This window comes from Dermacentor silvarum, chromosome 2, assembly GCF_013339745.2.
Source record: "Dermacentor silvarum isolate Dsil-2018 chromosome 2, BIME_Dsil_1.4, whole genome shotgun sequence".
Classification (NCBI taxonomy): Eukaryota; Metazoa; Arthropoda; class Arachnida; order Ixodida; family Ixodidae; genus Dermacentor; species Dermacentor silvarum.
The window spans coordinates 248557366-248578613 of NC_051155.1; the positions used below are offsets into that span (position 1 = coordinate 248557366).

General features: G+C 46.0%; 1 protein-coding gene across 1 annotated transcript in view; it reads left to right on the forward strand.

The window, feature by feature from the left end:
* The window catches only part of LOC119443086 (sodium-coupled monocarboxylate transporter 1-like), a 195896-nt gene that overhangs the window by 37325 nt on the left and 137323 nt on the right, over positions 1 to 21248 (forward strand). Inside the window, exons 3-6 of the mRNA XM_049662580.1 lie at positions 16124 to 16189; positions 16284 to 16335; positions 19297 to 19364; positions 20178 to 20332. Of these exons, the coding sequence (XP_049518537.1) occupies positions 16124 to 16189; positions 16284 to 16335; positions 19297 to 19364; positions 20178 to 20332 (341 nt within the window). The remainder of the gene's footprint in view (positions 1 to 16123; positions 16190 to 16283; positions 16336 to 19296; positions 19365 to 20177; positions 20333 to 21248) is intronic.

The following is a 21248-nucleotide window of genomic DNA, read 5'->3' on the forward strand; positions in this document are numbered from 1 at the left end:
TTGCAGTGAGCATTAAAAGTACGTGATATACCCGCTTGCGCGCAGCCATTGCAGTGCTCTTCAGCTTGCCGCGCGTGAACGAACAGCGCATTTAATTTGTCGTGTTGCCGCTTGAAAAGATAGGGCAGAGACAGGACAGTCTGCTTATCGCTATCATGAACCACCACAAGAGAAGCACATCACAGGCGTTAATCGCGCGGCGAACGCCTGTGTCGCTGCAATAGCATTAAAAGTACGTGATATACCCGCTTGCGCGCAGCCATTGCAGTGAGCATTAAAAGTACGTGATATACCCGCTTGCGCGCAGCCATTGCAGTGCTCTTCAGCTTGCCGCGCGTGAACGAACAGCGCATTTAATTTGTCGTGTTGCCGCTTGAAAAGATAGGGCAGAGACAGGACAGTCTGCTTATCGCTATCATGAACCACCACAAGAGAAGCACATCACAGACGTTAATCGCGCGGCGAACGCCTGTGTCGCTGCAATAGCATTAAAAGTACGTGATATACCCGCTTGCGCGCAGCCATTGCAGTGAGCATTAAAAGTACGTGATATACCCGCTTGCGCGCAGCCATTGCAGTGCTCTTCAGCTTGCCGCGCGTGAACGAACAGCGCATTTAATTTGTCGTGTTGCCGCTTGAAAAGATAGGGCAGAGACAGGACAGTCTGCTTATCGCTATCATGAACCACCACAAGAGAAGCACATCACAGGCGTTAATCGCGCGGCGAACGCCTGTGTCGCTGCAATAGCATTAAAAGTACGTGATATACCCGCTTGCGCGCAGCCATTGCAGTGAGCATTAAAAGTACGTGATATACCCGCTTGCGCGCAGCCATTGCAGTGCTCTTCAGCTTGCCGCGCGTGAACGAACAGCGCATTTAATTTGTCGTGTTGCCGCTTGAAAAGATAGGGCAGAGACAGGACAGTCTGCTTATCGCTATCATGAACCACCACAAGAGAAGCACATCACAGACGTTAATCGCGCGGCGAACGCCTGTGTCGCTGCAATAGCATTAAAAGTACGTGATATACCCGCTTGCGCGCAGCCATTGCAGTGAGCATTAAAAGTACGTGATATACCCGCTTGCGCGCAGCCATTGCAGTGCTCTTCAGCTTGCCGCGCGTGAACGAACAGCGCATTTAATTTGTCGTGTTGCCGCTTGAAAAGATAGGGCAGAGACAGGACAGTCTGCTTATCGCTATCATGAACCACCACAAGAGAAGCACATCACAGGCGTTAATCGCGCGGCGAACGCCTGTGTCGCTGCAATAGCATTAAAAGTACGTGATATACCCGCTTGCGCGCAGCCATTGCAGTGAGCATTAAAAGTACGTGATATACCCGCTTGCGCGCAGCCATTGCAGTGCTCTTCAGCTTGCCGCGCGTGAACGAACAGCGCATTTAATTTGTCGTGTTGCCGCTTGAAAAGATAGGGCAGAGACAGGACAGTCTGCTTATCGCTATCATGAACCACCACAAGAGAAGCACATCACAGACGTTAATCGCGCGGCGAACGCCTGTGTCGCTGCAATAGCATTAAAAGTACGTGATATACCCGCTTGCGCGCAGCCATTGCAGTGAGCACTAAAAGTACGTGATATACCCGCTTGCGCGCAGCCATTGCAGTGCTCTTCAGCTTGCCGCGCGTGAACGAACAGCGCATTTAATTTGTCGTGTTGCCGCTTGAAAAGATAGGGCAGAGACAGGACAGTCTGCTTATCGCTATCATGAACCACCACAAGAGAAGCACATCACAGACGTTAATCGCGCGGCGAACGCCTGTGTCCCTGCAATAGCATTAAAAGTACGTGATATACCCGCTTGCGCGCAGCCATTGCAGTGAGCATTAAAAGTACGTGATATACCCGCTTGCGCGCAGCCATTGCAGTGCTCTTCAGCTTGCCGCGCGTGAACGAACAGCGCATTTAATTTGTCGTGTTGCCGCTTGAAAAGATAGGGCAGAGACAGGACAGTCTGCTTATCGCTACAAGAGAAGCACATCACTGGCGTTAAACGCGCCCCCAACGCCTTCATCGCTACCCTCTAGGCCGCAACACACAGGGCTAAATGCGTTGTTCGATCATACGCGGCACTTTTGAGAGCACTGCAAACGCGGCGGGCAAGATTTTTTTTTTCATATTTTAGGGGATTTTTTAGGACGCAGGAAAAATGATTCCGTAGAAGAGAGAAACTTAGAGGCCAATGCATTAGATATTTCCGAGAACGCTCTCCATCTTTTTGGAGTTTGACCAGGAAGTTTTGACCAGGAGCTAATTAATACTTGGGAAGTTGTTTAAATAACTTGGGTAATTATGCAGGTTAGCTGAATACAATAAATAGCGTGACTTGATCCATGCAATATCTAACAACTTGCATTTGGTTAGGTCCTCCTAGAAGGTTTGTTGGACTTGTGCTGTCTTCCTTTGATGCTGTCTATTGCGCATCACCGTTGTCAGAGGTGTATCACCAACTGGCCCAAAATTCTACTCTTCTAAACCTCCTCTAGAATGCTACGAGATATTTTTAAACCTTGGCTAAAGTTAGTTGCCACCATTTGCATAGCTCTGAGACACAAGGCAGCATCAGCTATTACATTTCTAATATGTCTGCGAATGTATAATACCTATGAAAGAAAGTGGTCCAACCCATGACATAAATAATATAGAAGGTCATAGTGGTCTTTGTTTACAATATGGTCTGTAGGTTCACTAATGATGAATACGTGGTGCCTAGAACTTTGCTGCGTTGAATAATAAATCTCTAGACGTTCACAATTATTTTCCCGATAGTTAGTTGCTGGTATGCTAAGCTATATTGTATATACTTGATTTTCGTTGCACATTGCTTTCGCAATTGTGTGATGACCTCTACATCAGTTCATTTTCTGACGTGCGTTGGTGCACTATAGAAAATCGTACAGTTTCATTTCATCTTCAGAGCCGAAGTAATTGTACTTTTATGCCCATGGTGACTCTTTGTGGATAACCATGATAAAGTTAATAATACTGACTGATTAAAAAAAAAGCTAGGGGCAGCTTCAGACTAAGTGGTGCGAAGACTGGGCAAACATGCGAAGCTGGTGGCCCTTCTCTAGCTTTAACTTTGCTTCCCTTTGCTTAACTTGGTTTAGCTTGACTGGTTCTTAGCCAAACTCAGCCGACCCCGAGTATCGGGACAGTACTCGGGGTCGGCGCGAAGGCTTCTAAAGGCCACTTTATAGTCCCATGTAGCGTTGACGCGCGAGCGCACTCGGCACGGGGAAGCTACGCCAGTGAAAGCGCAGCACTCCACCAGCCCATCTTGCTCGACGAGACGCGGATGCGGTTCATTCTGGGTGACGTGGCCGAAGCGAAATGCAACATGTCGCATCTCGACGCCGGCTGCAGCCGGGGCACGCCGACGAACGCCGGATACGTCGGCCGCGCCTCGCACTGTGGCGAGGGTAACCTTGGAAAGGGTGGTGACGTCACGAGCGATGACGTCACGTGCGTCGCCTAGCAACGCCTCGCAACTGCTGTGCGGGGCGTTGTTTGTCAACACGTAGTGACGTCATCGCCAGGCGCAATTTTCTGCTAACGCTCCACGGTCGAACCGAAAGCTTAAAAAGCTCCGCTGTTAAAATAATAACGCCTGTTCTCTGCTCGCCCTCTCCCTCCCGTCACCCTGGCATACTTCAGTACTTCGGTGCTGTCTACTGCAAACAGAGAAGTGCTGTAGTTCACGAGAAAGTTTGGTACGTAGGGTCTCGACTGAATGAAGTAAACAATACGAAAAACGTTCATTCACTGTTCCAAAAGAAAGCTTGCAGGGAATACAAGCGCCTTTGGTTGAACAGAAAGAGCAGTCACTAATTTCAGTTCATATTCGGATGAAATAAAATGGAGGGAGAGTATAGAGCAAACTACAACGCCCGATCGGTGATATTCCAAATCACAACCTTCACGTAGTGTGCTGCCGATTGACCTGAATACTGGGTTGGTTTTTCCACTTGTCCACAGCTGTCCACTTGTCCTGTGGTCTGTCTACACTTGTCCAGACCCTTCTTCAGTTATGTACGGCGTGAGACAACCTTAGGGGAAACAACTGATAATACGTTGCTGATTACAGGCCAAGCGAGCCATGCGAATCTAAACATTGTGCTCAGAAAGAATCTGACACTCGCTTTCTAATCATTGATTATTCCACCAGGACTGCTGATGCTTCAGGCGTGCCCACGCGAGACTTTATGTCGCAAGGTTCCACTTTTGCCGTAGCTTATACAATGTTTCATAATACTGCGCCACAAATGCGGTAAGAGTCCTACTCGCTACGGATATTCTATGAGTACATGCACTATATCTCTATCTACACGTACGACGCGGTCGTCGTGAGGCGAAAAATCAATTCCACCTTTTCCATCACCGACGAAACGGCTGGCCTCCTGAACAACGAATAAAATAGTGTGTCTGTGAGAAGCAATGTTTAAGTGTTTTGGGAGACACATAACGGGGGAATTAAGTGTGCACCCTATACAACTCCCTGTCATGAAACGGACACCAGTCAAGAACAGGGGTCCAACTTTTCTGCATGCATATGATTCAATTCCTGCGCACACATCGTCAGTCGTTCTCCAAAATGGTGCCCGGTCGAGATAACAGATTTTTTTTTCTCCGTTCTAGCTAAACAGCCATTCTTCTTGTCTCTCGTGTTTTATTTGTGTCACGCACCACCGTCAAGAGTAGCGAACAGTCTGCAGTTCCTTACCCAGAGCTGACGCTCGACTGCACACCGTAATTTGTTCTGAAAGCCACCGCTGTAGGGCAGCTGTATCTGTCGGCGAGAGCACAACACCAATGCATAGAGGCATACACTCAAGGTCAGTTATCCTCGTGGCTGCCTCGTCAAATAGCAAAACAGTCGTGAGCCTAGCGCGTAACTTTCATTGTGCAGTCGTCGGTCCGCAATTTTGTCTCCCGCGACGTGCTTTCTTTCCGGACAGCGCGGTGTCCGCATTGCACTGTGCCGTTTGATTATTTCACGTCGTTTATTCTTCATATGCTTTTTGCCGTTCAAGAGATTATACCCTCACTAATATCTCGCTTTGCTTTCGCGAAACAGCTATGGCCGCGTCATCCCTCTCTCATTTTTGTGGCTTAGCAGGCGTATACCACGGACAGTGCCACTCGGAATCTCTCGCCTGAGTGGAAGTCTCTTAGGCGCTGTCAAATGCTGCCACGGGCATGGTGATTAGCTGCGATCTGATTTCATACCTACTTTGTAGCTGGGATAACAGATCATATCGATATATATTGATATCAGATCGCAGCAATGTAGCTGCGATTTGATATCGCAGATACTTTGTGACCTAATCGGAGTAAGCAAAGTGGCGAACTGAACGGTTTGATAGAATTTGAGAGTTTCCTGAGCAAAGCAGTCTTGGCTAGATCAACATTGCGAAACAGGACACTCACCAAACAATCTGATGTTTCGCAGTCAATATATAGGGCCGTTCCAGGCTAAATTTAGCCAACAATATAAAGTGTGCCGGTGCAGGGGCGCTATAACGTAACCTGATTACAATTTCTGCAATCAGCCTCCACGATTGGTCAAAACATTTTCGGGCCACTCCCAACTTCGCCTGTCTGTCACGCGACGTCACGAAAACCGCGATAGCTCCCCATCTGATATAACACGTAGACACTGCTTATGCATGATTAAACCGCACAAAAGAAAAATAATCATTCCTGATTCGACGCCTTTTCACCGTTAGCCTCTGCTACTGGTCCAATGTTTTCTGGATACGCCCACTTTGCCTGTCTGTCACGCGACTTCACAAAACCGCGAAAACTCACCACGTCAAAGGGACGTGTACGCGAAAAAAATGCATTAATATGCCGAACAAAACTGAAAATTTTTCTGAATAGCCGCAGACTGCCCCGTTCCTAAAGGAATAGAAGATGGCTGCCCACCGATCGCTCAGGCCCTCGGTACTCGCACCTGCCGGTGAGCATGTATATATTTGCGCATGATAAACCTTTTTGCGGGACAGAAAAACGTTATCGAGCCCTTTCGGCACGTATACGACATCGCTCTGCCAACTCTTCCTTGCTGAGAATCCGCTTTAGCGGCATTCTTATCCTTCCGTTGCACGCCGCCGCGATTTTCGACCAGCCACCGCAAGCTAAGTAAGGCGAAGCGGACCAATCGGAGAAGCCGGCACCACACTGTCCATGCGGTTATCTATTTTCGCTGTGCTGGCTCGGCCCCATCGAAACCCTCTGCACTAGAGCGTGCTCCTCGCCTCTTGTCAGCGAATTAGACAAGAAAAAGTGCTGAGTTTAGACAGTGTTATTGGTTTTGAAAGCGAACAAAGGTGACCTCCTATAAATGAGGAGAGTGTTTGATTGGGTTGTTCAGACAACGCTGCGGGTCACCGCCCGGTGCTTGTGTCGGTGGTTACGTAAATTTGACCTCAGGAGTTTGGAATCAAAACAGTTTAGGAATCATTTTACGTTATAGCGCCCCAATATAAGAAGACGCGGCTAAAAACTAGTTGTTGGCCATTTTATAGACCAAGTTCTCCTAATTTTCTTTGAATTAGATGATTAATCAAAAATAACTAATCAAATTCGTACGTCTTAATGCCATAAAATTCTGTAAGAAATTGGCAGAACATTCTAGGAAACGCCCGATTCAACACTTTTACACTTCCTGCATATCGCAGTATTTCCTAATGCATAATCAGCAAAGCTCGAACACTAATTATCAGTGTGGCTGAAAACGTCAACTTGCTTAATATTAACAAATGTCAGTGACCTGTTTTATAACTATTCTTGAGCTTAGCCCAGCTAAACACTTCGTCGCACTGTAGATCTTGTCCGGTTAAACCGAATGCATAAACGCAGAGCAGTATTGCAACAATTTTTTGTAGCGTGTCGCTAAAGTCACACAAAAAAATTCGCTAAATGTTCGTTAAATTTCGCTACAATGTCACTAATATCGTCGCTACAGCTTTTGAATAAAGTTTAGGTAACGTAGGAGTTTCGGAACACTACAATGTATGCTAACATGGCGTAAATCATTTACCTAAACGTGTCACGTTTGTGTAGGGCTCGTGCCAGGCAGGAATATACAGCGCTTTTACCAGCCGTGTGTAGTGGGCTTTTATTTTGCTAATCTGCTTACATAGCAACGGACGACGACAGCTTAAATTCAGCGTTTACCGTCAGATTGTGTGGTTTCAAACGCAGCACCATTCAATAGAACACAATTGATTTTCCTAGAACACAATAGAATTATTTTCCTAGCTCGCCTTTGCGTGCTAGGAAAATTTCCACATTATCCCTGAACATTTTTAATTTCTTAGGGCTCCTGAAAGGATAGCAAAATTATGCAAGACCCATAAGGTCGCATGTTCACATGGCGATGACAATTACGCAGCCTTTATGCAAGTTAGATACAACGCTTAATCCCCTTGGCTTACCTGAAGGCTCTTGACGGTACTGATTTGTCCAAAACCATGCGATAAGGAAGCATTGTCCTCAGGCTCGCGTGAACGAGCCCAGGCGCTCCTGTACATACGCCTTTATACAGCCAATCTATCTTATTTTTCATCTGCTGCATTCTAAATCTCACAATAAAATTTGTATGTGGCCATCAATTGAACGTATTTAGTCAAAATGCAGAATCCGAAGCGACAAGACACATTCAAATTTGTTTGGTAGAGAATAAAAAAACAAAAACAAAAAAAAGATGCATTTTGTGAGCACACTGTGAATCCTGTGAAGACAATCATTGCTTCATCGGGGTCGCAGAGCCTACGCGTCATACAGACAATTTTTGCCTGTCACACGTAGCTTTTGAATTATAAAGTGCGTTTCAAAGGGCTATTTTCCAAGCAACTTTCCAAACTATGAAGTCGCTAAAATTTCACTTCATTTGTCACGTCGCTAAAAATTCTCCGATTGCTAAATTGAAATATTTTCGCTAAACAGATATGCAAGTTACTAAATCTAGCGACAATATTGCTAGTGCAACACTGACTGAGAGGCATTGCGATTGGAGCGTTGCTCTCGTCGATTACGACTTGACTCAGTATACCTGACAGTATACGAAAGACGTTGCCTGCTTCCTTCTTCGCCACCTCATTCTGCGACATGGTGCACCACGTGAGTTATTAAGTGACCGTGGGCGCGTCTTTCTCTCCAATGTCATCGCGGCCCTGCTAAAGGAGTGCAACATCGTTCATTGCACCGGTTCCGCCTACCATCCATAAACTAACGGCATGACGGAACGTTTCAATCGTACGCTTGGCGACATGCTTGCGATGTATGTGTCTGGCGATCACTCCAATTGGGACCGGGTTCTTCCTTTTGTCACTTATGCCTATAACCCTGCCCCGCAAACTACCACCGGCTTCAGTCTTTTCTTTCTTCTCTATATGGCCGAGAACCTTCCTGCCTCTTGGACACCATTCTCACCTACCGTCCTGACGCTTCTGAAGTGACACCTGTTTCAGAAGGAGCTGCTTATGCTGAAGAATGTCGCCAACTAGCCCGCTCGTTCACCACCCAAGATCAGTGGCGCCAAAAATTACGCCATGACGCATCCGCTCCTAGTGCCCGCTATTCTCCCGGAATGCTTGTTTGGCTTCGGGTCCCGGCTACTTCCCTCGGCCAATCCACTAAGTTTTTGTCCAACTACCACGGTCCCTACCGCGTACTGCAGCAAGCATCACCCGTGAACTATGTCATCGAGCCGCTCGCGCCGTCTTCTGATCGCCGTTGCCGAGGGCGCGAAATAGTTCATGTAGCACGGCTTAAACCGTGTCACGACCCGCCGATGCTGTCTTTTCCCTAGGTCGCTAGGATGGCTTCTTTCTGTGCGGGGGGTGATTGTACTGGAGATTATCGGTGCCGGCACGGTGAAGTGTGAAAGAGGAAGTCGACGAACTAGGAGTGCGCGTTCGATCGGTGTCCAGCTGAGACTGCTCCGTCTTCTTGTACTTCAGTCAGATGCCCTGTGGACTTGCAAGAACATCCCGTGACTATATATATATATTATATATATATATATATATATATATATATATATATATATATATTTAAATATATATATACACCCAATGACTACGTATGTCCCAAAGACACGTACTAACTAAGCGCATAGAATACTTTTAGCCACACATACTGAATAAATGCAGTTTAATTGAAATTCCCTTCAATTTTAGTTGAAGAATGACTTATTTGTTATGTCCAATGCCATCAGTGTTTTGGTGTTTTTTTTTTTTTTTTTTTTTTTTGCACATGCGTGTTTGATTAAGCTGCTTTGTTGATTGCTGTCAAGTGATCAGGGAGGTGGGGTCAGTCAAGCTGCTTAATCTGCAGCTTTTACTTCGCCTCCCTCATCACAAATTGTAACTAGATTTTTGAGAAATGAAATCAATGTCAAAGAAGCAGCAAGCCCAGTGAACAATGTCTGTGTTTCTATGCAGGCTGAGAATGTTTTTGAACGCACTGCAGTAAGAAATAAAATGTAGTTTTATTGACTATTTGAGGCAGCGGACGGTCGCCAGATGCTTTGATTATCCCTAATGTTGTTACGTTGGGCTAACTTTCTAATTAATGACATATACTCCAATCGCGCAACAGAGGCTGAATATAGTCAGTGATCACGTGTCCGCCTACTATTAATTGACACACTAGCAGCAGAATTCCCGCCTTCAAAATATGCCATGCTATTTAAATTTGTCGTTTTCTCTTTTTTTTTTTTTTCTAGCGCCGAAGCAGGTGCTTGTAATGTTCCACGTTGCGTATTAATGTTAAAGTTCCTCATAATATTTTACTAGAGAAAATGTTACGACTGCAGTTCGTCGTGTACATTAAAGACACGTTTTCTCAACACATCCTTCGCGGCGCTGTGCAGAAGAAATTACTCGTAATAATTTTCAGTAAATACAATATTTAGATGGAATAGTATAACTGCAGGCGTATGCGCAGCTTAGCGTGGGATGCCGCAACACCCTTTGGTTAACACTCCGTAACGACTATATGAACAGGTGCCCGCATTCAGCCCGCCAATAGTTCCTGCTACGCATTCCTCCATTATCCCTCCATCACTGCGCCTCACGTTATAGGTGGGAACATTCGCCGATGAATCGCAACATTATCCCGCCTTTACCCAGGACAATTAACAGAAGGACAACTCTCGCCACTCGGGATCGGGACGAGACAAAAGTGTCTGCACCGTTTCCTGGCCCACCATTCCTTATCGGAGTTCGTACCACTGTAATTGGCACGGTGTCAATTGCCGCAGCTACTTACGCAATAATAATACGAGTCGGAATGCAGGAAACTGGCCCTACCTGACTGGCATAAGGGCATAGGGGGCTTTGCTCATTCGAAGAAGCTCAGCAGCCGGTCGGCCACCACAGCATCATAACTGGCTAGCGTACGGCATCGCCGTCTACATGCTCAGTCCCGCTTCAATATCGTGCAACATGGTGTAAAATGTAGCCATTGTGGGCGATCGCGGACAGAATTCAAAGGCCTATTATTTCAATCATAAGGGGTTCGTCGTTGACTGGCGCTCATCTGCTTGACCAGTCGGGACAACCAGGTACACGATAATTTCAGGCACCGGATGGCTACAAACACATTTGTGTAGTGACTACTTTCGGTGGTTTCGCGATGTGTACGTTCCGGTTTCGGTTGTATTATTGAGATGTACAGTCGGCGTTAAAAGTGTAGGGACCACATTATTGGGGAGAAATGTGCATATTTCCACAGCATGGCTAGTCAGCCCCTGATATTGGTATTTCCAGTTTGTACTACATATATATATATATATATATATATATATATATATATATATATATATATATAGGGGCCGTTTTACGGGCCACAGTGGTAAAGCGCTCGGAAAGTGAACGTTTTTTCCGATCCAGCGACCCGTAAAATTTTTACGCTGATTGGATGTGTATGTACTCGACGTGCCAGTTTCATTTGCGCGGTTCGTCATACAGTTACCTGTTTAGAAAAGTGCTGAACGGGGATAATTAGTTCACATTCGTGATTGTGTTGCGCTTAGTTTTGACACTGGACTAAGGAAAGACCACGAGACGGAAGAACGAAGCGATGTTTCTAGTTAATCGTGAACTACCACGAAACGTCAGCGAAAAGAAGCACCGTTTGCGATGGAGCTTAAGCGAACGTAAGCGAACTGCGCTTTAAGAGGTGCGACTAGTCATGCGGCCTCTGCGATGGAGTGCGTGGCTGCCGAAAAGTGAAGCGCCTCCGAAGGCCAAACCGAGAACGCCACGTGCCAAAGGAGGTGTAGCAAAAGCAGAAAACATAAGTAAGGCGGGTAGCCTGTGAGAGGAGGGCGCGTTGAGTGAGCTGACGCACTCGGTGTGCCGGTCGCGAAAGCACGAAAGAGGGCTCTAAACATATAATGAACGCAGGTTCAGTGTGACGACCCCGTCGCACTGAAGGACGCCACAGGATACTTCTGAAGCCGTCCGTTCTCTCACCGCCACAGTCAGATGATCCTTGTTGTGGGACAAGGACGGGCACACGCACATTATAGAATATGTCAGAAAGCTTCACGTGCGAACTGTTCCACGAAATAAGAAAAGCACGACTGATGCCGTCTCCTCGATCGGTATAAGAAAATAAAAAGAAAAAAATTATGATGAGTGGTACTTAACTGCTCGAATTTGTGAAGAGATACACACAAACAAATTCGGGGTTACTTCGCGGCTCGTGAGAGGCTTTCGTTCCAGACTCATGCGTCGCCTCTGCAAAAACAAGTCGAAGTCGCCTCCACAGATAACGACAGTGTATGTGCTCACAGTTTGATCTATATGTGACGTCGGAATGAGGATCACTTCGCTGCATCAAAACGACGATGGGACTCATCGGTCTCAGACGTCAACTGTCAGTGATATGCACGTATATTTGCTGTACAGATGTTTCTCTTTAATTAACACTTAAAATCTTTGCGAATTCTTGCCTACCAGGTATTAGCTGACTCCGGCTCCAGGTTTCACTATGCTGCACCGTAATAGCGGGCCTTAGTGCAGTCAAGACGTCTGGAGTGCAACCTGTGCGTGAACCGGTTGTACGCACCGAACGCAGTCACTCCCGCGGAAGCGAATGCGAGAGAGAGTGGAGACTGCAAAGAGGCAAACCGGTCACAGGCCGCACGCAGACGTGAAGATTCGCGTGTAAAGGGAAACAAATGTGAAGGTTAGAAAGGTTTACTCCTGGGCACGGCCTGCTGCACTGAAGTCCTTTCCACAAGATCCGGCCTCGTGTTTTCTTCGGCTGCGCGTTCGCACGTGTGCTCCTCGCCGGAAAGGACGGCTGGGGCCACTCCGCGCATTGCCACGTGAGGCGAAACCTGGCTTTGGCCTACGCTTTGCCAGCGTGGGTATACCGGGCTGTGTTTATGCTTGCACGCTGATTGCTAGATTAAAAAGGACTATCGTGGAATGATATCCGTGAGAGAGAAAAACATTTGCGATGTATTCATTCCTACTTCAGGATAATGTTTATGATGATGCGAAGTATTGCTCGTAGTTGGTGGTTTTTTACGTCCCACAGCCAATGTTTCCCGTAATAGAAATCGTGTAGTGGGGCTTCAAATAAATTGGGATCATCTGTGTGGTTCATTGAAGGGCACCAAAACGTTGGTAAACGAATACTGTTGCTTTCCGGCCCCATCGGAAGCGGGACGGGAATCGAAGCTGTGGCTTCTGCACTCAAATACAGAACAGAGTAAGCTAGCGAGCCACTACGATGATCTGCTTGTAATAATTAGGCCGGGCACATTTATCTAATCTCTCAGATTGCGTTACAGTGATCACGTTCATATGTGTAAGCCAAGAAAAACCGAAACCGGAACCGAAGCCATGAAATACTGTAATGGCGAAAAGTAGTCATTTTGATTCGAAATGTCAGTGGACGCGCACTGCCCCACGCCTTCCAGTGACAACCACGCACGGACGAGGAGGTGATGGCGACGACAGAATGAAAGCTATAGAATAACGACTATACGGCGACCCTGCGGGCCTATAGCGCGTGTGCCAAGTTTAGGAGCCGTCTGCGATAAAACATTGTATTGGCCCCCTTGGTGCCATTCAAATTCAAGTAAAGATTGCACAATGAAGTGTGAGCAAAGAGAAGTACAGAACGAGCGAACGTCTCCACTAGAAATAACAGATTAGAAGTGCAAGTGAAGACAGGAAGACAAAAAAATGTCACAGTTTCGCCCTAAGGGCGAAGCAATGAATGCGATAGCAACACAGCAATGTCATACGAAGTAAGGTGAGCGGCTTTGGTAGCAATATGAATTGTAGTAAACATGAGCTGATTAAGTAAGCAGGTGTGCTGCGGCGTAAGTAGACCGACATGAAGAGAGACTCGATGACCACGAGAAGGCGCGTGTGAAACGGTGGTGTTGATGAGAAGCGCTTCCCGTGGGCAGCGCGCGTGCGAAGGGACACACCTGTAGCGCTGCACTGCCGATCCGGGCAGCATTGCGTGTGTAGCGTGCGTTGGAAAATGTGGCCCGACTATTACGAACTGAATGAACAAGCGTGGTGTGAGCGCGCACAAACACGAAGAGATCACACTGAATGACAGCAGACAACGACTGTCAAAACGCTGGCAGCAAGCATACGCCGCAGCGGGCGAAGGTACGTGCGGTCTATCGCTTCAACGGAACTGAATGCGCCGGCGCTTAAGGTCAGAGCCGCGTGGAGATAAGAGACGGTGCGAGCGAGCGACGAGCGCGGTGGTTGGCAGAGAAGTGCGCCCCCCCCCCCCCCCCCCCCACCCCTTGCTCCCTCCGGCGCTGGCTTCCTGCTTCCTTGCTTGCGCGTGAGAGATTGAGTGCGTTCGCTCTCCGTGATAGCGCGCGTCCCCGCACGCTTCCTCTCGGGCATACGGCGCGCGGCGAAGATTTTATCTATAGAGAACCTCACGGCGACGGCGACGACGACGGCGACGACGACGGCAGAAATCCGGTTCAAGTGTCCATATAATTGCTATCGCAATAAAAGCGACAGCACGAACGCTTACTACCTCCTCCGCGAGGGCTCACCATGTCGCTTTCTTAAAAGCGACAGCACGAACGCTTACTACCTCCTCCGCGAGGGCTCACCATGTCGCTTTCTTTGTACTTACGCTGTTAATCTGTTAGCATGAGTTACCAAGTAACAGCAACCAACACTTTATCTGTACCCGCTATCAGCTAGGTCACTCCTCACCATTCCCTAGGTGCTCCGAGGCAAGATATTCTACCAGGAAAACCAGGGAAAGTAGGCAAGAAATGCTGTCGCTTTGATAGTATGCTCCTTGATTCGATTGTCCATGATCTGTGAATACGGATGCTCGGTGCGAATTCGCAAAGCAAGGGCCCTATAACGTAATACTATTCCAACCTGTTTTTATTCCAATCTCCTAACGTCAAATTTACGTAATCGCCGACGCAAGCATCGGGCGGTGACCCGCAGCCTTGTTTGAACAGCCCAAGGAAACGCTCTCCTCGTTTATAGGAGGTCACTTTTGTTTGCTTTCAAAGCGAATAGCATTTTCTAGGTTGGCAGATCTTTTTATCTAACTGGCTGACCAGAGGCGAGAAGCAAGCAGAAGTCGAGAGCGTTTCGGTAGGGCCAGGCTAGCGATGTGAAAGTAGAAAACCGGATGTGCAGGGCAGGGCCGGCGTTGGCGATTGGTCCGCTTCTCCTTGCTTAACTTTCGGTAGGGGGTAGAAAGTCTTTACGGACGTCCGCTCCGCTCCGAGCTGCCCCGCTAAGCCACAGGGGAGAGGCGGGCGATTTTCACGTTTTAGTTGTGCGTTTAGCGTATCGGAGCGGACCTTTCGTAGTTGCAGCGCCCTCTGGCCAAATTCAGCGTAGTGAAACAGAATAAAAAAACCGTTTTGTCATTCTTACAAAGTAAGACAAATATATATAACTTATTCGTTCATGAAGTATCTAGACGGCCGCTTGTAATGTGTTACCGGCCCATTTAATCGAGTGGGAAATGAAGCGTCGACTTGGTGAACGCCACGTGATAGCCAGCAAGGTGGCATTCCGAATCCAATCCAATCCTTTCTGACCCCAATGCGCTGGCGACGTTTTTGTTAGCTGTGCTGTTCACTTTGTGCAAGGTGCCTCGATGCACGCGCGAGAGAGGGCGCGTGTATTGACCACCCTCGCTAGCGAAATATGACAGCGACGCTCCGCGCTCCGCTTAGGCAGCTTGTAAGCGGACCGTGTTTCTAGCTCCGCTAGCCCGCTTGCGGTTAAGCGGGGCGTTAGAACGCTAAACTAAAACTGTCTAATGCTGCTAAAACGGATCCTCAGCTAATAAAGGTGACAAAGCGATATGTCACGTGTACGTGCCGAAAGGGCTCGACAACGTTATACTGCCCCGCAAAACTTCCCATTATACGCCAATAAATCCATTCTCCCCAGTAGCTTCGAGTAGTCAATGCCAGAGCGCTCGTCGACCAGCCATATTATATTCATAACGGAGCGGGACATGCAGTCTCCGGCTATACTGAAAAAAAAATGTTTTGTTCGGCATATTGATGCATCTGTAATGTGTTCACGTCACTTTGATACGGTGCGTTCTCGCAGTTTTGTGACGTCTCGTGAAAGGCTGGCGAAGTGGGCGCACCCAGCAAGCGTTTGACCCCTAACTGAGGGCTGATGGTGAAAAAGGCCTAGAATCGGAAATAATTATTTTTATTTTGTTTGGCCTTATCAGGCATAACCAGTGTATACACGTCGTATCAGATGAAGAGTATTCGCAGTTTGCCTGACGTCGCGTGACAGACAAGCGAAGTGGGGGTGGCCCGAAAAAGTTTTCACCAATCGTGGAGGACTGATCGTAGAGATGGAATAGGAAAGTTTGGCATAACTTTACGTTATAGCTCCCCAAGCCGTGCAATTCAAACTTTAAATTGACACCCATAAACTTCAGTAACACGCAGCAGTACTCATCAAAGCGAGCGACTATACAAGCTGTTACGTTTCTTTGACGAAGCGCGTCGTCAGGCCTTACGCTATCTATAAATATAGTCGTTATTTCTCACACTCTCTCTCTTTTCTTTTTTTCTTTTCATAACGAAGTATCTGGAGCTCCGTTTCAATCACGTCATTCGAGCCATGGGGTGTATAACGTTCTCCTTACAAATGGTGAGTGCGCTGGCTAACTACTGCTCTTTTCTATATGCAAAAAAAAATGATGTTATCTTTCTGTACACGTTGTTTACCGTTTCTTTTTCCGCAGCTCATCTATATGGCGATTGTTCTTTACGCACCGGCACTTGCACTTTCCCAAGGTGAGCATCGTTCGCGATAGCAGAACGAATTACTGAGAATGTACGAAGCAAAACGATATTCGTTAGCAGTTAGAGTCGGCTTATAGTCGTAATCATTAGTATAGTAGCACAGGTACATAGTAATACAGTCACTTCGCATTTCTGACGCATTTGTGACGCGCCACCATCAGAAGCGAGACGCTAATCCGGTGACTTCTGCGCTCAAATATCGAACACAGTAATTCTTTTTGTCATTTCAATTGTTCAATTAACGACGTTCTGAGAATTTTAGGCTATACTGGCTCTCTAGATGAACTTTAGAGTAATTCGACTTTTGTTTATTTCATATTTATTGATTTTTAACACCTGGCAGCTGTCGAATAGCCTAAGTCGCTTTTGAGCCATTAAACTCGATTTCCCCATATTACACATTAGTTCTTATAATGTTGCATTATTGTTGCACTGAAATGGAAGCGGTCTGAAGCTCGAAAGGGCGTTCGAGGCTGAGCATGCAGCCGACGATATGACGAGAGAAGGCACATGGCAACAGATGTCACTTGGTTTCGCAGATCGCAATCACCTGTGACTGACGCGGTCTGCAGTTGCCACATTACTATTAAATAAAGCACGGTAATAAAACAGAGCAGTCTCGATTGGTGAGTCATTTGGCGATGAAGGAAAGCGATACAGAACGTCACTGAAAGAAGTAGATGCTACAAAATCTAAGGTGTAGTCCTATACACTGTAAATACGAACTTATCTAAACGCGAACATTTTCGCATGTTGATGGGTGCCGAGCTTTTTAGCGTAAATCACGGCAAGAACCACTCGGGTTTGGTTAACTCTTTAGTTTGAACTGAAGGTAGAGTCGCATATAGTTTAAATTTGCAGGGACGGCATACACTTCAGCCCTTGGAGCCATGTGTTACATGCTGCAACCGGACACCCGGCACCGCAGTTACATATTCTTGATTCCTGTGAACTTTTTTTCTTAAATTTAGAACATACTGCCAGTCAAATAAGGGGTTACTGCAGGAAGGACACAAGTTCAAACAATAAGCATAATTAAGTCATTGTAAAAATGTAAAAAATACAAAATACAAATACAGAATCTGAGAAACAAACGTAATACGTAGAAACATCAAAGTAAGGAATATAAAGGGGGTGATAGGCGTATCTATACATTTTAGCAGTATTTGCAAGAACATTGCAAAGAAGGTTAGCGATTCAGTGCAGTAACATCAAGCGAAGAAGGTGCGCAACAGTTAAATTTCATAATTGAGAACCCAGTAAGTTATTTTCAAGAAGCGATGAAAAATGTAAGTGACGAACTATTGGTGATAGTGGACGGTAAACCATTCCACTGCCTTATGGCTAGCGGAAAAAGAGTATTTTGAAACAGTCAGCTTGAAAACCATATTTCTGTATGGTGTGCGAATGCTTAAGTCGTGTTATTCTAGTGTTTGCGATGGTAACGTACTGGGAACTGTTAACATTTAACTTCTTATGAAATAATTGGTTCAGTAATTTCAACCGTGCGAGTGTGGCTCGGTATTGAATTTTGAGTGCTCCGGCAGTTTTAGTAGAGCACTTGGAGAATCTGTGAGTCAATATGTATTGAATATGAATCTAATTTCTTTTATTTGTACTTCCTCTAATATGTTAATTTATTATTCGACCGAAATCAAGCAGAAATAGCGTGTTCAAGGGTTGACGTGACAAGTGCATTATAAACTAGTAATGTAGTTTCACGTGGAGCTTGACGTAGGCGCCGCTTAAGAAAGAAAATCGATTTATGGCCGTTAAGGTAATATGATTAACATGGCAGACCCATCTAAGGTCTGACGTTACTGTTAGACCGAGATGAACTTTACTACTGATGCAGGCTTTAGGCCTTATGTTAACGTTTTTCAGGACAAATCGCAATTACTTCGGGCATATAACCATTATTTAGGACAGAGAGTGCGGCTTACCTATAAAAGTGTGTAAATGTGTAGTTTTACAACGGTTACCGTGCTTATGGTGCAGTAGTGCCAACACCTGTAAAGAATTTAACATGTCTTCATCAGAGGATAGGCCGTGAACATAAACTTCTTCCCATTGAAGTTCTGGTACAATGAGCTCAAGCTCTATCTACCTATCTAGTATAGTTGTGCTTTGTTCCCTCAATTTTTAGGTTTTCCAATACTTCACGCCTCCATTGATTCATTAGCGTAGCACAGAGCGGCAAGCATATCTATGGAATGCATCTTTGACGTATCATAGTTGCGTAGGCATCGTGTCAGTGTTGAGCCCCACGATGCGCACGCTATAATCAGCTTGCGAATGTCTTCTACGTGGCCGCCACTTCTAGTGGCAACCATACTGTATTCAATGAAGCCGATGTTACCGCAGGAAACCGCCATGCCACGACGAAAATACGACGGAAACACGCCCCACTTGGGTGGGCGCTCAAGAGACCACACGAATACGGTCACACAGGCGTATTCTCTTTTTCTGACCATTGTCCACGGTGTGTACATTCGCTTCTAGAAAGGAGATCTACATTCACCTTACTGTTTTCCTCGAACGGCACTCATCCATGCACAATCGCGTGCACTAGGGCATACAGATTTCCACTTTGTCATGCGACTGCCCCCGCCATTTGCGCAAACATGCTGACTTCGGTGCATGTGTTCACCTTGAGGACTCGGTTACCCGAGACTTCTTTTTCCTATAGCATCCGCTCGAAGCGATAAAGATCTAGACACTTGCGCTCTGACAACATACGCGAGCGGCTGATTGATACGTGTCACGCGAACCGAGGACAGCGCTATGACGAATGATCGTAACAGCGCAATGGGAGGTCCGGATAGATTCCAGATTCCAGTTTGAAATAGCGTATCCGAATTAGCGCCAAGTCAACTGTGTCAAGTCAGATCATCTTTTACGAACAGGAATCGGTCCTTGTTTTCGTGCCAGCTGTATTTCTTCTTCTTGCAGTTACGGGAATCAGCGTATGGACGTCGGTACTTTCCATAGGCATTGTCTGCACTTTCTACACAAGCATTGTGAGTACAACTTCGTCGTTCATTTGCATGTAATGGAAGCGTTTCGAAGTGAGTCATAAGACACACGTGGACGAATATTACGTTGTTTCGTTTATTTTTTCGGGGCGCGTACAAACTAATTTTGGCTCAATCCTTATCGCCTGTCTAGTCATGTCGCTTGCCGTTGTTTTCGAGAGGAAGGGCTGTTGCAAATGGCTAAGGATGTGTAATGCACACAATTTTAATAAAATTTAATAAATAAAAAAGAATATTTTAAAAACATTTTGTCATTTTAAGTATAATAATATACAGCTTCTATTTTATATTTTACTTTAGTCAATCAAAGTACAAATAATGTGATTTGAATGTGGTGTGAGTAAGCTGCTCTTTTTTTTTTTTTTTGTCATCAGATAGCAACGAAAAGACCACTTAAAAAAAAAGAAAACGCAGTGCGAAAGGTTGTGGGATCTCAATTTCAATAGCATTCACAAACGAGGGACTATGATGTTGTAGGTGTTCAAGATCAGTGGCAACGTCGGAAAACAGGATAATTGAGCGACCTGCCACTATTTTTTCTCATAATATGCATATCAAACAAGACGATATTCACAGCTATGTTCATTTGTGTGCTTATTCATTCTCGTTTGCAAACACGATTCTGAAACGTCAGGATCATCAGAATGAAGTATGTTGGTCAAGGCAGAGGGCAATGGGTTTTGAGGCTGTTCTTCGGGTGTTTAAATTGAGCGACGCGTTCTGATCAGGTGATGAAATGAGAGATTAATGCGTAAATTTTCATTTCGAGGATTCACGCCACACTGTTACCTTTCACAGGGCGGAATGAAAGCTGTCGTGTGGACGGACGTGTTCCAAATATGCCTCATGTTTGGCTCCATGCTCATGATCGCCATCCGCGGAGCGCACGACATCGGTGGTATGAAGGTCGTCTACAACAGGGCCTCCGATGGCAACAGAGTCGAGTTCTTCAAGTAAGATGCCCTTGTGTACACATCAATGGTTTAGCTTACACTTTAATAGACGTAGCTTCTTATGGTAATAGAAACGGCGTCGATGGCCTCCTTTAATAAATAACAAGAACGTCGTGCTGAGTCCCGCCAGTTCACCCTATTGCTGCGTTTTTTTTTTCTTTCTTTTTTTCCCGTTTTTTTTTCTTGCAGCCTAAATTTATAGGTGTACTGAAAGGTGACTTAGTCCATGAGAGACCAAACGATGCTGGAACTTCACAAATTAAATTGCATCGCTTATTTTGTACACATATAATTTATTAGCATGAACATGGACGTTATTTCAGCAAGTGTAGATCTTAGGAGAGAAAATATGCCAGAGGTTTTCGCAATGCAGGCACTGTTTTCCGTGCACCATGCGTTCATGCAAATACTCAGCGATATAAAGCACGTAATAAAATTATCTAAGGAGTCTATTGTTTGCGGTAAAAAGTATACATACAGCAGAGCTGGCTGGTTTGATACTTCTAAAGGAAAAAGAGGCATTCCTAAAGGAGTGCAGGCACCAAATTCTCGGGTGATGATTTTTTTTTACATTTGTATAACACACAGCATCTAGAAGACCATAATAACGACAGGCATTATGCACGATCGTGTCCGCACTAATGAAATATCGCGCCATTTCTACCGCACTGTTTCTCATTTCAATAGTCCCGCCTGCAGGGATGAATTACGTTTTAATGACCTAAATGTTGAGTACCCGACGTTACGGAGGTCACTTGAACCACCAAAGCATTGACGACAGCAAACCCATGCGTCGTATGCTCCATTTTACACGCGCGTCCAAGTTTGTCGACGCCGAAGCTTGATGGGAGACACACACTTGCGTCGCACGTGCAGCCGCTCTGAAAATGACGTTTTCACGATGGCTATCGCGACG